The 14,641-nt window shown below is 40.2% G+C and overlaps 1 protein-coding gene across 1 annotated transcript in view; it reads left to right on the top strand.

Moving 5' to 3' along the window:
• Positions 1-2,748: 2,748 nt before the first annotated feature.
• The window catches only part of LOC311041082 (dipeptidyl peptidase 4-like), a 40,739-nt gene continuing 28,846 nt past the window's right edge, over positions 2,749-14,641 (top strand). The window contains exons 1-7 of the mRNA XM_084051527.1: positions 2,749-3,011; positions 6,058-6,145; positions 9,806-9,904; positions 11,584-11,675; positions 12,913-12,987; positions 13,084-13,136; positions 14,462-14,534. Of these exons, the coding sequence (XP_083907653.1) occupies positions 2,913-3,011; positions 6,058-6,145; positions 9,806-9,904; positions 11,584-11,675; positions 12,913-12,987; positions 13,084-13,136; positions 14,462-14,534 (579 nt within the window). The 5' untranslated portion in view covers positions 2,749-2,912. The remainder of the gene's footprint in view (positions 3,012-6,057; positions 6,146-9,805; positions 9,905-11,583; positions 11,676-12,912; positions 12,988-13,083; positions 13,137-14,461; positions 14,535-14,641) is intronic.

Below are 14,641 nucleotides of genomic sequence, written 5' to 3'. Positions count from 1 at the left end.
TACTCCAGTAAAGTAAAAGTACCTCAAAACTGTACTTAAGAAAATGTACTTGTTACTTTATGTTACTTTACACCACAGAGAGAGAGAGAGAGAGAGAGAGAGAGAGAGAGAGAGAGAGAGAGAGAGAGAGAGAGAGAGAGAGAGAGAGAGAGAGAGAGAGAGAGAGAGAGAGAGAGAGAGAGAGAGAGAGATTATTTCTGACATCCACTGCTTATGTATTGTACATGGACAGATGTATTCAATAAGACATATATATATACACATTCATAAACTCTGTCCTGTATACACATTCATTAACTCGGCTGAAGTGGCCGTTTCCCTTCTGCTCAAAGTTACTTAAAGAGCAACACTGACTCCTGCTGGCTACAGAAGGCAAAAACACCCTCTACAAGTCAATGTCTATTCACATGGCTCTGTTACATCAGGTAAGATCAGTGCACAGTAACTAAGTGCTTTTACTCAAGTACTACTTCAGTATTCTTTGAGTATCTGTACTTTACCTGTGTATTTGTATTTGTGGGTACTTTAACTACATTTCGACGACAAATCTTGTACTTTTGACTCAACTACATTTCTAGGAAGGGATAAAGTACATAATGAACTAAGCACCTAAAGCCCTTTTTTAGATATAGTGAAAATAGCAGATCTACAAGCGCTGATCTAAGCAGATCTGAGCTTGTGCATCTGCTATTTGCACTATTACTGATGTTTTTTCTTTGTTGTTTTTTTCAATGCATTGAAAAAATATACTTTGTAATTTGTACTTTTGAATACTTTAGTATTTTTAAAAGCATGTACCTTTTTAGTGCTTAAGTTTTAAAGTACTCAGTACTTTAACTCAAGCGGGCCTCGAACAACTTTCACTTGTAGTTGCGAACGCGGAAGGAGGCGCGCCTCCGCCCAAGTGGAGCTTACTATGAAAGTCTGCTCGGCTTGTGTGTGTGTGTGTGTGTGTGTGTGTGTGTGTGTGTGTGTGTGTGTGTGTGTGTGTGTGTGTGTGTGTGTGTGTGTGTGTGTGTGTGTGTGTGTGTGTGTGTGTGTGTGTGTGTGTGTGTGTGTGTGTGTGTGTGTGTGTGTGTGTGTGTGTGTGTGTGTGTGTGTGTGTGTGTGTGTGTGTGTGTGTGCGTGCGCGCGTGCGTGCGTGCGTGCGCGCGCGTGCGTGTGTGCGTGTGTGTGTCTGTGTGCAGTGCACTGCCTGGGTGCGGCCGACAGAGTGCGCCAGAGTGCAGCTACAGTCAAAACACACACACACACACACACACACACACACACACACACACACACAGTCCGTAAATACACAATATTTCGAGCTGCGTTCGCTTCCAGCGTGCGCGCGTCTTACTTGTGGAGTAATATTTGATCGGGAGTATCTTGTCTTTGACTCAAGTCTGGGGTTGAGTAGTCGTGTAAGTGTCCAGTGGCCGTGATTCATGTTGGGTTGTGGTGCTGGCAGCTGCAGTGTTGTTGTTATTTTCTTCCGGTAACTGTGTTATTGAGTTTAACCATCTTTGAAACATCAAGTCCAGGTGGAAAATAATCCATTGTACGTTTCTGCCTTCGTTTTTAGGTGTGTGTGTGTGCGTGTGTGTGTGTGTGTGTGTGTGTGTGTGTGTGTGTGTGTGTGTGTGTGTGTGTGTGTGTGTGTGTGTGTGTGTGTGTGTGTGTGTGTGTGTGTGTGTCTGTCTGTGCATGCTAACTGCGTTAAAGGGGCACTATGTAACTTTTTTTAACGAATAAAATGTAATGTTGTCCAATCTGTATGGTAGAGTATGTTAATACAATATAACTTATATAATTGGGGTGGTTGTGTTGTGTTGTCTCCCTGCTCTTCTATTGAATCATTTAGATCGTGTCAACGGTCATGTATCACCTAGACACAGGATCTGACACCAATTTTGACCTGATGGTCAAGATTCTATTGATCCCCTGAGCAAGCAGGCATAGGCTCTATTAGTTCAATGGTAGAAAATGCAGCACGTGCGCAGGGAACAGGTTCAAATCCGGGGTAGAGGAGGAAAGTTACACAGTTGTTAGCTCATATTAATCATAAAGCTAAGCTGTGTTCTTCCATGGGATCAAACTAGCAACCTCAAGATGGTAGTAACAAAAGCACATGCCAAAGTACAGTAATTGGAAGAGTGTCTGGAGACCGTTCAAGTTTATTTATAGAGCACAATTCATACTATATTATACTAGTATGTGGCAGGATGAGACTAGGTCATAAGACAGGTCACCGTGTGTGTGTGTGTGTGTGTGTGTGTGTGTGTGTGTGTGTGTGTGTGTGTGTGTGTGTAAAAGGACAAATTCTAGCCTGGATTTAAAGCTATTCGGAGTTGGAAGTTTGTTCCAACTCCGATACAAATCTTTTGCCAATAGCCGATCTACAAGCTCACAATGCGTCGCGATGCAACGCATTGTGAGCTTGTAGATCTGCTATTTTCAAAAGATTTGTATTCATTTGAAAACTTGTGAAATGACATTCTGCACAATGAGTACTTTTACTTTTGGTACTTTAAGTACATTTTGATACCAATACTTTTGCACTTTTACTCAAGTAAATTTAGGATTCTGGACTTTTACTAACAGAGTATTTCAACATTGCAGTATTGATACTTTTACTCAAGTTAAAAATGTGAGCACTTTTTCCACCACTGATGCTAACAGGAAATACTAGTGAAAAAAATGTGGTTTGACAAGTTAACTCAATGAACCTGTCAAACCACTTCCAACCCAGCTGAGTCTCCTGGAGAACGGACTGTATTGTTTATCCCAGCCGCGGACATCTATAAACAACAGAATAACACAAATAGAATAGACACAAAGGGGAATACCACTGGAGAATAACATTGGCAGCCTATTTTGGGGAGAATTAACGACCTCTGTTCCGACCAGCATAAAGCTAGGAACCGCCAATGGAGGAAGTAGCAGAGGACATGAGGAAAATCATCCAGGAAGAAGACACCGCAGTCCCCAGACACATCCTAGAGTTAGACAACCTCACAGAAGAACAGGTAAGAGCACTCAGGGAATTATAGCTAACAACAAGAATAGCATAATAAAATGCACACAAAGAGAAGGATATCCCTCTAAAACTGTGCATTCAACACTGCAGCAGCAGTGCTGGAAAGTAATGAGAGTGAAGCAATGGAAAAAGTGATTTTATGGTACTCACACCACCAGAGTACTTCAAATCAAAGCAGCAAGTAAAAAAAAACACAGGACTACTAAAGGAGATATGTCCAATCATGCTGACAATTAAAAGTAATTGTGTGTTCATAACAACTCATTCAGTGCCTGACTTATTTCTGTTAGTTTGGCTCTGAGTGCCAGAGCCAAAATTCATTGTAAAAAAAAAAGTGCTTAGGAGCCGAGATACAGCCTTTTTCAGTAAGAAGTTAAACAAGAAGTGAATGGAGCAGAACATTTTCAAATCATGATATCTTGGGTTCTGAACATTTTTTTCAAAAAAAAACTAGAAGTCCAGTGGCACAGGGCTTATGATACAACAGACATCTTAGACGTCGAGTGGCACTGAATGAGTTAATCACTTGCAAGCAATGTGGTGAAATAGGCAATTCCATTTCAACCAGATTAGCACAACATACTGTAGGTAGCCTACTAGTGATGCGTGGGTTAGGTTTTTTTCATAATCCGCCCGCCAGCCCCGCCACGGAGCTCAACCCGCCACAACCCGTACCACAAAACAATATATAAATTAATAACTTGGCCCGTCCCGCGACCCGCCAACAAGAAAAAAAAGCCGGCTTCTCAACACACAAGCAAGTCCATTCAATTGCTTTCCAGAGAGAGAGAGAGAGAGAGAGAGAGAGAGAGAGAGAGAGAGAGAGAGAGAGAGCGTTGACCCGCTTCACCCGCCCCACGATAATTGCGTCGTAGTCTTTAACCCGTCCACCCGCCCTGCGGTTCAACCTGTGGGACCTGCGGGCTGTGGCCGCGCATCAGTTACAATTTGAACAATGGGAAAGAAACACCTGGATTGTCCAGCACTTCAATAAATAGAAGTCTCAGGTATTCAGCAGAATCCGCTCTGGACAAAAAGACAATGGCAAGAGAGATAATGGATGCGTGGTTCCGGTAGGAGACACAAGGGAGACTCTTTGTGTCTCCTACCGGAACCGCTGCCAGTCATCAAATTATTGGCTTATTGGCAATAAAGACAAAAAAATATCCATGAATTCAAGTCTCCATGGGGTGACTAATCGATAGAAAACAAGTCATTTTGGGTATGAACTATCCCTTTCGGTGTTATTAGACTGTTCATCATTTTGCTGCGGCAACCCCCTCAAGGATCCCTGGGGGTCCCCAGACCCCAGTTTTGAGGACCAGTGCCATGTAGCACCATTTGACGAAGGTGCTATAAAAGTGCCTTTTAAGATAGGTGCTATATAGCACCAAAAAAGGGTTCCCCCTCTGATTACGAGCCAAAGAACCATTTCTAGTGCTATTTTAGAGCGTAGACGAACTTTACTCCTCCAGGTTTTTATGGTGCCACCTTTGAAACAGGAACCTGAGTTAATGTTTAACAGAACATCAGAGGGGCCAGATAACAAACAGTACCGTGCACCGCTAAGCTAACAGTATAAGCCGCTATAGGAACTCAACTGCTGTCCCTGTAGCCTGTTCCACGGAGGTGTGAGGTGAACGGAATACACGCCACGCTTCACGCCAGCGCACAGCCATGGTTCGTATACCGCCGTATTTCGGAATCGATATTCATGCGTTGAATTAAGGGCCGGGGCAATTGAACCGAAAATATATATCAAAACCGACGTTTTAGAACCAATAACCGACTTAAGGGGATAGCTCACCCAAAAAAAGAAAAAAAACATTTCTATCATTTACACACCTCATGAAGCCTTGAATTCATGGAGACTTTTTAGCTTTTGTTGCGTTTCTATAAGCCAATGAAAATGTTTTTTTTTTGGGGCCCATAAATGGAAAGATGCTATTGTCTCAAAGTTGACACTTTGAGTCTCCTACCGGAGCCGCTGTCGGTCTTTACATTATTTACCGGCGGCGGAATGAGACAAAAAAAAAAAAAAACTCCATGAATTCAAGTCTCCATGGGGGGTGTAATCGATAGGAAAAAAAAGTCATTTTGGGGGTGAACTATCTCTTTAATCTTGCTCATGTACATTTAATCGAATAATCAAGAAGCAGGTTTTGTTTTTCTTATATATCAACGATTCAGCACTAAAATGTCTAAATTCTAGTTTGATTACTCTGATTAAAACTACATAACCCTGTATTATACTTAGTTGTACACTGGTTGCGTACAAAAATTGCAAAAATAGCCGATATACAAGCTCAGAAAGCGTTGCAAGGCAATGTGAAGTGAACTTGTAAATAGGCTATTTTCACTATTTAAAAAAAAAAAAGAATCGAGGCAATTGTTTCAAAAATAATCATAATATTGATTTAAATTCATATCTCCCACACAGCCCTACATTGAAGGAAATGTTGGGTTGGGATAAATTATTACCAGTGGTGTAAAGTAACTAAGTACATTTACTCAAGTGCTCTATTTCAGTACAATTTTGATTTTTTTTTTACTTTACTGGAGTATTTCCCATTTTCAATACTTTAACTTTTACTCCACTACATCTCAGAGACAAAAATTTTACTTTTACTCCACTACAATTATTTGAAAACTTTAGTTACTAGTCACTTTGCAGATTTAAATTATTACATGATAAAACATACAATAACCGCTTTAGCCCTATTTTATACCTAGGCTATTTGAAAATAGCCGATCTGGTGCGACGCGTTGTGAGCTTGTAGATCTGCTATTTTCAAACATTTTAGTACTTTTTTTTTTACTTTAAGTATATTTCAATGCCAATACTTTTGTACTTTTACTCAAGTAACATTTTGAACACAGGCCTTTTACTTGTAACAGAGTTTCTACATTGTAGTATTGACACTTTTAAGAAAAAAAAATGTCAGTACTTTTTCCACCACTGATTATTACACATTACTCTTCCTCTCATGCGACCGTGCAACAATGTCTTAACGTTAGTTACTTGACTCCACCAGGTGCAGTGGTCCAAGGTGATTCTCGGAGTGCTCGGAGTCACCGTGGTGGTGGTTCTGATAGCCGTGCCCACGGCCATCTTTTTGAATGGTGAGTGTTTGCCATCGAGGTCATAATTATGTTGAATGAGTGGTTCTTGATCGCAGGCTGAATGAACCCCAAATATAAAGGGGACAGAGACAATTACGTGTGCGCCATTCGCCATGTTGCATGGGGATAGCTCCAAATGTGACCACTTTTTGTCTCTTTTTGTTGATAGTGTACACTGACTGCCGTTGTATGTATACTGTAGGCTATATTGTATGATACTAGATAGGTAGGTAGGTAGGTAGATAGGTAGGTAGATAGGTAGGTAGGTAGATAGGTAGGTAGGTAGGTAGGTAGATAGGTAGGTAGGTAGGTAGGTAGGCGTGTCTTCTCCTCCGCGTCATCAGCGCCCATACCCTAGGTGGGGTTGGCGAAAGGGCCTTTCTGTGTGCAGTTTGCATGTTCTCCCCGTGTCTCTCAGGGTAGTTAATACCCTCAAAAACATGTAGTAATCCTGGTCGCTATACTACCTCCCCCATGACAGCCGGGGCGCCTGATGGAGGGGAAAGGAACTGGTTGGAATAACGTGTTCCTTCCACGCGCTACGTCCAACCAGAGAAACTCCCCCCTGTCAGGTGACAAGAAGGTCAGTTGGCTCTCATGCATTGAAGGAGGCATGAGCTCGGCCCTGGCCTCCCTAGGCTGGTGAAGGGAGTGTAGCGCCCAGGATCACTTAGAAAATTGGCACCGGGTGAAAAATAAGGGTTACAGAATTGCGGGGGAAAAAAAAAAGGTAGGTAGGTAGGTAGGTAGGTAGATACCACACTGGGTTTACAAGCAGGACCCAAACACAGGATGATGTAAGCAATTTTCAGAGAGGAAACACAGGTTTATTGCTTCAGAGCGCAGGCATATAGACGGCAGGAAACACAAGATACTCTCTATAAGGGTCAATGATTTTCATTGTTACATTCAATTACAGAGACAATTTTGGCATTTAGCAGGCACTCTTATCCAGAGTGACTTGCAATAAGCAAAAGGTAATCACACACATAGAGTGCAGAGAGACAGTGTAGCCTCAGTAAACTAGGAACCCAGGTATAGCATCGAAACAACAATCTGTACATTGAAACTATAGGATACCATCGGAATTACTCTTAATCTTGTGAACAGGTACACACAAACACGTGCAATTTACCTTTGTTTGGCTTCTTGGACAATACAGCAGCATAGAAACAACAGCACGATATGAAGAAAAAGCAAACATCTGTACTATACAGTATTATACACACAATAGCAGCAGTCAGTTAGTAACAGCAAAAAGAGACAAAGTCATTCTACCCCTAATCGCAAACATTTTGTCAGCATCTTAAAGGAGTAGTTCACCCAAAAAATATACGTTCTATCAATTACACACCCCATGCGGCATTACCCTACACCAGGGGCCATACTGACTTCAATTAAGTCAGCCAAGAGCCACACATTGGACAATTGATGTTAAAACTGCATGTTTTTTTTGTGGACATGACAGAGTTATTCAACAATAGGCTAATTGCCAGGCCAGAATTCCCGGGTCCTTGCTTTACAACACAAGAATGTTCGGTCTCACATGTTTTTACAGCTTCATGTGTCATTCTGAGCTTACAGTGACAAGAGTAGTTCTATAAAACAATAAACTTTTAAACAAGCCTACTAATTTATAACTTGCCAGTGGTATGATATGCACCACATCATATATATCACTGCATTATGTTGTAAATATGGACTGTTTACCATAATATTTACCATTGTTGACATACCTGCATCAATGGAATGCGGGTATGTACTAAAATGATAAATATGAATTAGCAATAATTGTAATTAAAGCAGCACTATGTAACTGTCCTCTTCTACCCTGGATTTGTAGCCGGTTTCCTGCTTAAGTGCTGACATTTTTTACCATTGAGCTAATACAGCCCGTCTGCTTGCTCAGGGGATAAATTGAATCTTGACCATCAGGTAAAAAGATTGTGTCAGATCCTGTGTCTAGGTGAGACATGACCTTTGACACAATCTAAATGTCTCAATAGAGGTGCCCTTTTGATCGGTGGTTGTTGCAATGACCTGCATTACAATACTCCACCATATGTTGCGCTATGACGGAATAAACCCATAAAATGTAACAATGTGTGCGTTCCGTAATGCATTTCCGATGGTGAAAGCTGTGTTGTTTCACCCGGTGAAGGAATGGCGGATTTGGCCACATCCCGAAATACCTGTATGTGTGTCTGGCTTGGTTGAATGCTTGCTTCTGATTGGTCAATCACTGAATTCAGCGGTGTGTTATTTCGGAATAATGTCATAAAACCATGTCATTTACAGCTACAATACTGTAAACGTAGCTCTCAAGAATGTTTTTGAAAACATTTGAAGTGAGAAATAGACGATGCAGTAACCGAAAATGTATTCTATTTGATCAACACTTCATTGTTTTCCGAGGGGACCGTGTTGCGCTGGGAGGATGGCCAGCAATACTCATGGAAGAATACCAAAACGCACGCCCCAAAACACAGTCGCCCCGGGGCAAATCGGGCGGTATTCACCGCTGGTCCACGAAAATAATGGGGGCGAGCGTGTTTTGGGGCGAGTCTTCTGGTTACCTTATGGAATACTTTCATTGCAGTAAGCAAGGAAATACCTTGTTTTGTTGTTACTTTTGGGTCAATTTATTAATTTATTTATTAAATAGCCGTGTAATAAGAGGGATAATAGCCGGGTAGCCGGTCATTATTGAAAAATATATCCTGACACGGTGATTATGCACCGACGTGGGGCAATTATCCCTTGCTTAACCGCCGACACAGGATAGGCTGAGACCACAGTACTAACGTAGACACCTCATTGGCTGCTGCTGTTCTTTGAAGAGATGCGTCATCGCGGCCGTCAATATTTTGTTGGGAGAGACGTGCCTCCTAATGCATGTATGATTTTCACACGGTTTGGATTGTTACAAATGTCAGACATGTTTATGTTATGATGTAGGATACATGGTAAAAAAAAATACACACCTTATCTTACCTAACATAGATAGCAGTGGTGGAAAGTAACTAATTGCATTTACTCAAGTACTGTACTTAAGTAAAAGTTTTAGGTACTTTAACTTTACTGGAGTATTTCCAATTGTCAATACTTTTACTTATACTCCACTACATCTCAGTGGCAAATATTGTACTTCTACTCCACTATGATGTGAAAACTTTAGTTACTAGTTACTTTGCAGATTTGAATTATTATTACAAGACATACATTAACCACTTCAGCACTATTTAAACTTTGGCTATTTGAAAATAGCAGATCTACAACAACAGCAGATCTTGTGAACTTGTAGATCTGCTATTTTCAAAAGATTTTTTATACATGTTGCACTTGTTGCCGGACTTTTACTTGTAACTTGTTACTTGCAATATTGATACTTTTACTTATGTACTTTTTCCCACCACTGTTCAGAATAAAAAATAATAAATAGGCCAAAGATCAAACGTATACGATACAAGATATTACATAATACTGCAAAACAAAATAAGGCATTACAACAAAACAACAATACCTTATCATTACAACCTGTCCAACTCAAACGCCCTTATCTTGTGATAACCTTATCTTGTGATACGATCATGATCTGTGTGACATAATACCTGTCACTGGGTTAATTTGAAACTTTCTTGGCTGCCGTTTGCGTTTCAGAGGACAAGGATGGCTCCAAATCGAAGAGGACTTTCACCCTGGATGACGTCTTCAACAGCTCCTACAGCCCACGGTCCTACTCCATGAGATGGATCTCAGGTGACACAGCCGCTGTTCCGGATCGTCACCGTATTGTCACCTACAGCCACTACACAGTAAAGGCCTCTAACTCCTGAGAGCGTGCAAATGGAACTAAATGGACCCGTACGGGTCCATTTGCACACTCTCAGAGTTATAGAATACACAGGGTTGTCAACCCTTTATGGGGGATTTGTTTGGGGCGACTCACTTCGATTACAGTGCAATTTCAAAGTTGAAATGAGGTAAATTTAATAATAAAGCATACATTGGTATATTTGAAGAGGCCTATTTATTAGAACATGCATTTGCAAAGCTGTGATTCCTGCTGTTATATCGTCTTATCAATGTAGTTTAAAAGCTACAGAACGTGTTTTTTTTTACAGATTTGGAAATGGAAGCATATAGCCTATATCTATTGCCAGAACCGTGATTTTACTGTGCCTGCAGAAACAAATTTCCCTCTCACTGTATTTCGGTGTTTTGTTAAACGGGCAAAGTTACATACAAAAAAAAGAAAGAAATGTATCTTCTACAGGAAAATGCCATCCGTTTGTCATTTACGATCATTAAAATATATTTTAAGGCTTCGATCACTTTGGATATACTGTAAATGCACCATTTTTCAGTGGAAAACCAACCTGTAAACCAAAGTCACACACCGACGGTGGAAGAAACCACCAACCAGCTCATCGGGAGCAGTTGGGTTTTCAGTGTCTTGCTCAAGGACACACACACAGAGTCAGGGGGAGCCGGGGATCGAACCTCCTGAGCCACTAGAGTGAACTGACACAAGAAAGCACCAAGTGAACGTACAGCAGCCTATTTGGGGGGGGCGTGAGATAGATTGTTTACATACACAGTGTTAGATTGTTCTGCTCTGGCGCAAGATTGCGGTTAAGTACCGTAGTGTAGGGCAGTGGTTCTCAACCTGTGCTGGGGTCCCCAAATTATTTGAGATTATTAGCTTAATGTGCAACATTGTTTTCTCACTCAACAGTAAAAAGAAAAAATACAACAACGGATATTATGAGTGTATACAGGGCACATTTCTAAAGTGACAATTTAATTAACTTGATTTAATACTGTGTGTGTGTGTGTGTGTGTGTGTGTGTGGTGTGTGGTGTGTGGTGTGTGTGTGTGTGTGTGTGTGTGTGTGTGTAAAAAAAACATAACCATTCCACAATGGAACCGAGTCATACTAAATGTAATGCCTCAACTCCTACAATTCCAAAGATTGTCAGGGTGGGGGGTCCCCAGTTCAAATATGATTATTTTGGGGGTTGCGCCCTGAAAAGGTTGTGAAACCACTGGTGGTAGGGAACCTGCCACACCCACTATCTTGTGAAAACTTAAGACGTCCAAATATTCGTTATTGATTCGTCGCCCCAAATTAAACCAAATCCATGGAAGAAGCAGCTTTATTTGCACCTGCAACGCACTCCGGTTACATAGATCCCCTTCCTCTATTCGCACATAGGGAACAGTTTCTCACAGGTGGGGCACGGGGACCCTGAGGGTTCCTTGAGGGGGTTCCAAGCCCTGACAGGTCTGTAACTCTTGAGAGTTACAAAAAAAAAAAAGTTTGAGAACCAATATTCCAATGGCGTCACTCTAGCTAAAACGGTACAGAGTAATTAAGTGTGTTTCCTCTCTCAGCTTGTCTAACACTAAAGGTTACACATTCTTCTCCCCTGCAGACGGTGAATATCTAACCAAGACCGACGGCTCAGTCTTTCTTAACGACGTGTTCACAAACACCTCTGTAGAATTTCTGAGCAGCGCAACATTTGTAAGTGAATTTGCTTGAGTGTAACATTTGTGTGTTCTCATACTGTATATAAATATGTTGTGTCCGTGGGGGTTATAGGCTTAAGGTGCTATAAGTGACATTTTCTGGGTGTTGAAACAAAAAGCTCTATAATCATAGAGCTAATGTGTTCAGTAACAGGGGCCTCCCTGTTTCTCCATCTCTTTAGTACATAGAAAATACATTTTCAGGTGGGTAACTATTTGCATTCAATCAGGAGAGAGTAAGCTCGGGTTCAATTGTATTGTGTTCTAATTTTGTCTGCTCATTGTTTTATTTCATCACTTCCAATTTAGCTTTTTTAACTTGTATCCTGTATGAGTTTTCTCTCCTGATTGGATTTATTTAGTATCCCAACCTGAAAATGTATTTTCTGTTTACTAAAGAGACAGGAAGACATCTATTACTGAACAAACACTCTACTAATTAACACTTATTTAAAGGTAGGGTAAGTGATTTACTTTGGTGAAAATAAGTGTTAAATAGCTCTATATTCTGATTGCTATAGGGTGTTTGTTCGGTAAAAAGAGTCTCCCATGTCTCTCCAGCTCTTTATTAAACTGAAAATGCATTTTCAGTACTCTCTTCTGATTGGCTTAAATTTTGTCACCTACCTGAAGATGTAATATATTCTATTTACTAAAGAGCAGGAGAGACCAAACAAACGCTCTGTAGGAAGGAATATAGTCTACTATCAGAATATAGTACTTTAACCTTTTGCCAAAAAAAAAATGCAAAAACTTATTAAATCATTTTTAAATGACAACTTAAGCCCTATTTCAATTGCATCAAAATAAGTGGCAGCGTGACGCGTTGTGAGCTTGTAGATCTGCTATTTATACTATTAAAAACTGACTTTGTTTGGAAAATAACAAAGTTTTAATACAGCCAATGCATTGACATTAAAAATAAAATTTACTTTTTAATTCATATTTTTGAATAGTTTAATCATTTATAAAAGCATGTACTTTTGCGTAGCTACTAAGTAATTATTATTATTATTATTTTTAATCAAGCACTCCAGTACTTTAACTCAAGTTCATATTTGACTGAGCAACGCTCACTTAGTTGAATAATAGTTGACCAGGAGTATCTATACTTTGACTCAAGTACTGGAGTTGAGTACTACTGTCCACCACTTGATTGTGTGTTCGGCTGCTGGAAGTGAAGAGGAATGTTTGCAGAGTCTTCCTAACAGATGTGTCTTCTCTCCACACAGGCTCAAGTGGACGCCTATGATTACCAGCTGTCTGCAGATCGTAAATATGTTGCCTTCATGAGTAATTACTCAAAAGTATGTAAAGCTTTCATAGACTTCATTATAGAAAAGAAACCCTAATAAATTCTGCTAAGTTCCTCATTCCTTGTTAATCGTCGTTTGTCCCATTAGGTGTGGAGGCATTCTTTCACCGCATCATACCACATTTATGACCTGGTGACAAAGTAAGTATGCATGACCATATTTTATAATTTTATGTTTTTTTCATGAATTAATGCCCGCTTTTATATGTTGTCTGACAGCAAGCTCTATATCTGATATACAAGCTCACAAACGCGTCGCATCGTGTCGCGTTGCGAGCTTTTGCATAGCTTGTAGATCAGCTATTTTGGCTATACTTTCGATTTTTTTTTTAAAGAAATGAGACATTTCTGAAGATCTTTGCCCATAATGACATGCCTAGGGAGAGGCCAGGTTGAAAGTGATTAAGTGTCCGTTTTATATGTCCGTGTTTTATAAATATGAGAGCATGTTACTAAATAATAACTACATTGGAACGATTGGAACACAGGTTCTATGTATATTACTTAATTTTCATTGGACAGCCATATACCAAGAAATGCATTCAAACAATCAGCAAGTGGCCCTGTGTGGATTTGGATGGATGGAGTGTGACAATTAACAATGGCAGGGTCTGGAGTTGGACTGACACTGCAGTCACACATGCAAGGAATTATTGTTGCTGTCAGGCAGAAACCTTGTATCTCCATATTTTAAAGCTAGGGTTAAAGTGATATTTTTTGGTTAGAACAAAATGTTTTTTTTTGTTAAAATGTTAAAGCATTATATTTTGAAAGTAATCATTGCTATGGAGTATTTGTTCAGTAACAGGAGCCTCCCTGTCTCTCAAGCTCTTTAATAAACAGAAAATACATTTTCAGGTGGGTGACAACAGACAACATCTCTGCCAATCAGGAGAGAGTACACATTAATCAGCTTCATTTGTATAGTGTTCCAGTTCCAATTTTGTCTGCTCATTTCTTTGTGTCAGAACTTCCAATTTCCAGTTAATCTGTATCCTGACTGAGTTCTCTATCCTGATTGGATACAATTGGTATCCCGACCTTCAAATTCATTTTCTGTTTAATAAAGAGCTGGAGATACATGGGGACACTCTATAGCAATGAGTACTATCAGAAAATAGAGCTATTTTTAACACGTATTTTAACCAAAGAAAATCACTTACCCTACCTACTACTTCCTACTTTTTATGTTGTTGTTGTTGTTGTTGTTGTTGTTGTTGTTTTTTGTTTTTTCATAAATGAATTACCTACTTTGTTGTTGTGTTGCTCAAAGGTAGCACACACTGCTATCTACAAGCTCACAATTTGTCACACTACAATGCGTTGTGAGCTTGTAGATCTGTTATTCAAGCTATTTTTTAAACATTTTGAGAGTGAAAGTTGGGAAAGTCTGTTTTTTTTTTGGGGTGAACCATCCCTTTAAGCCTTCAATGAATGAAGGAATGTATGTTTCTGCTGCTTTATAGGGACTTTGTTCCAACAGCTGATCTACCACACAAGATCCAGTACTTCTCCTGGGCTCCTGAGGGCCACAAACTGGTAATATGGGCTCATAAGCGATTTTAGCCTCTGCCAGCAGGGGGGGCAATTTTGCCAAAAAAGAAGAACAATCTTTTTAGAACACCATCTATTTACAGTAATGCCAC

The sequence above is a fragment of the Gymnoscopelus microlampas genome, assembly GCF_963454915.1.
Source record: "Gymnoscopelus microlampas genome assembly, chromosome: 24".
Taxonomy (NCBI): domain Eukaryota; kingdom Metazoa; phylum Chordata; class Actinopteri; order Myctophiformes; family Myctophidae; genus Gymnoscopelus; species Gymnoscopelus microlampas.
This window is presented reverse-complemented; position numbering and strand designations above follow the sequence as displayed.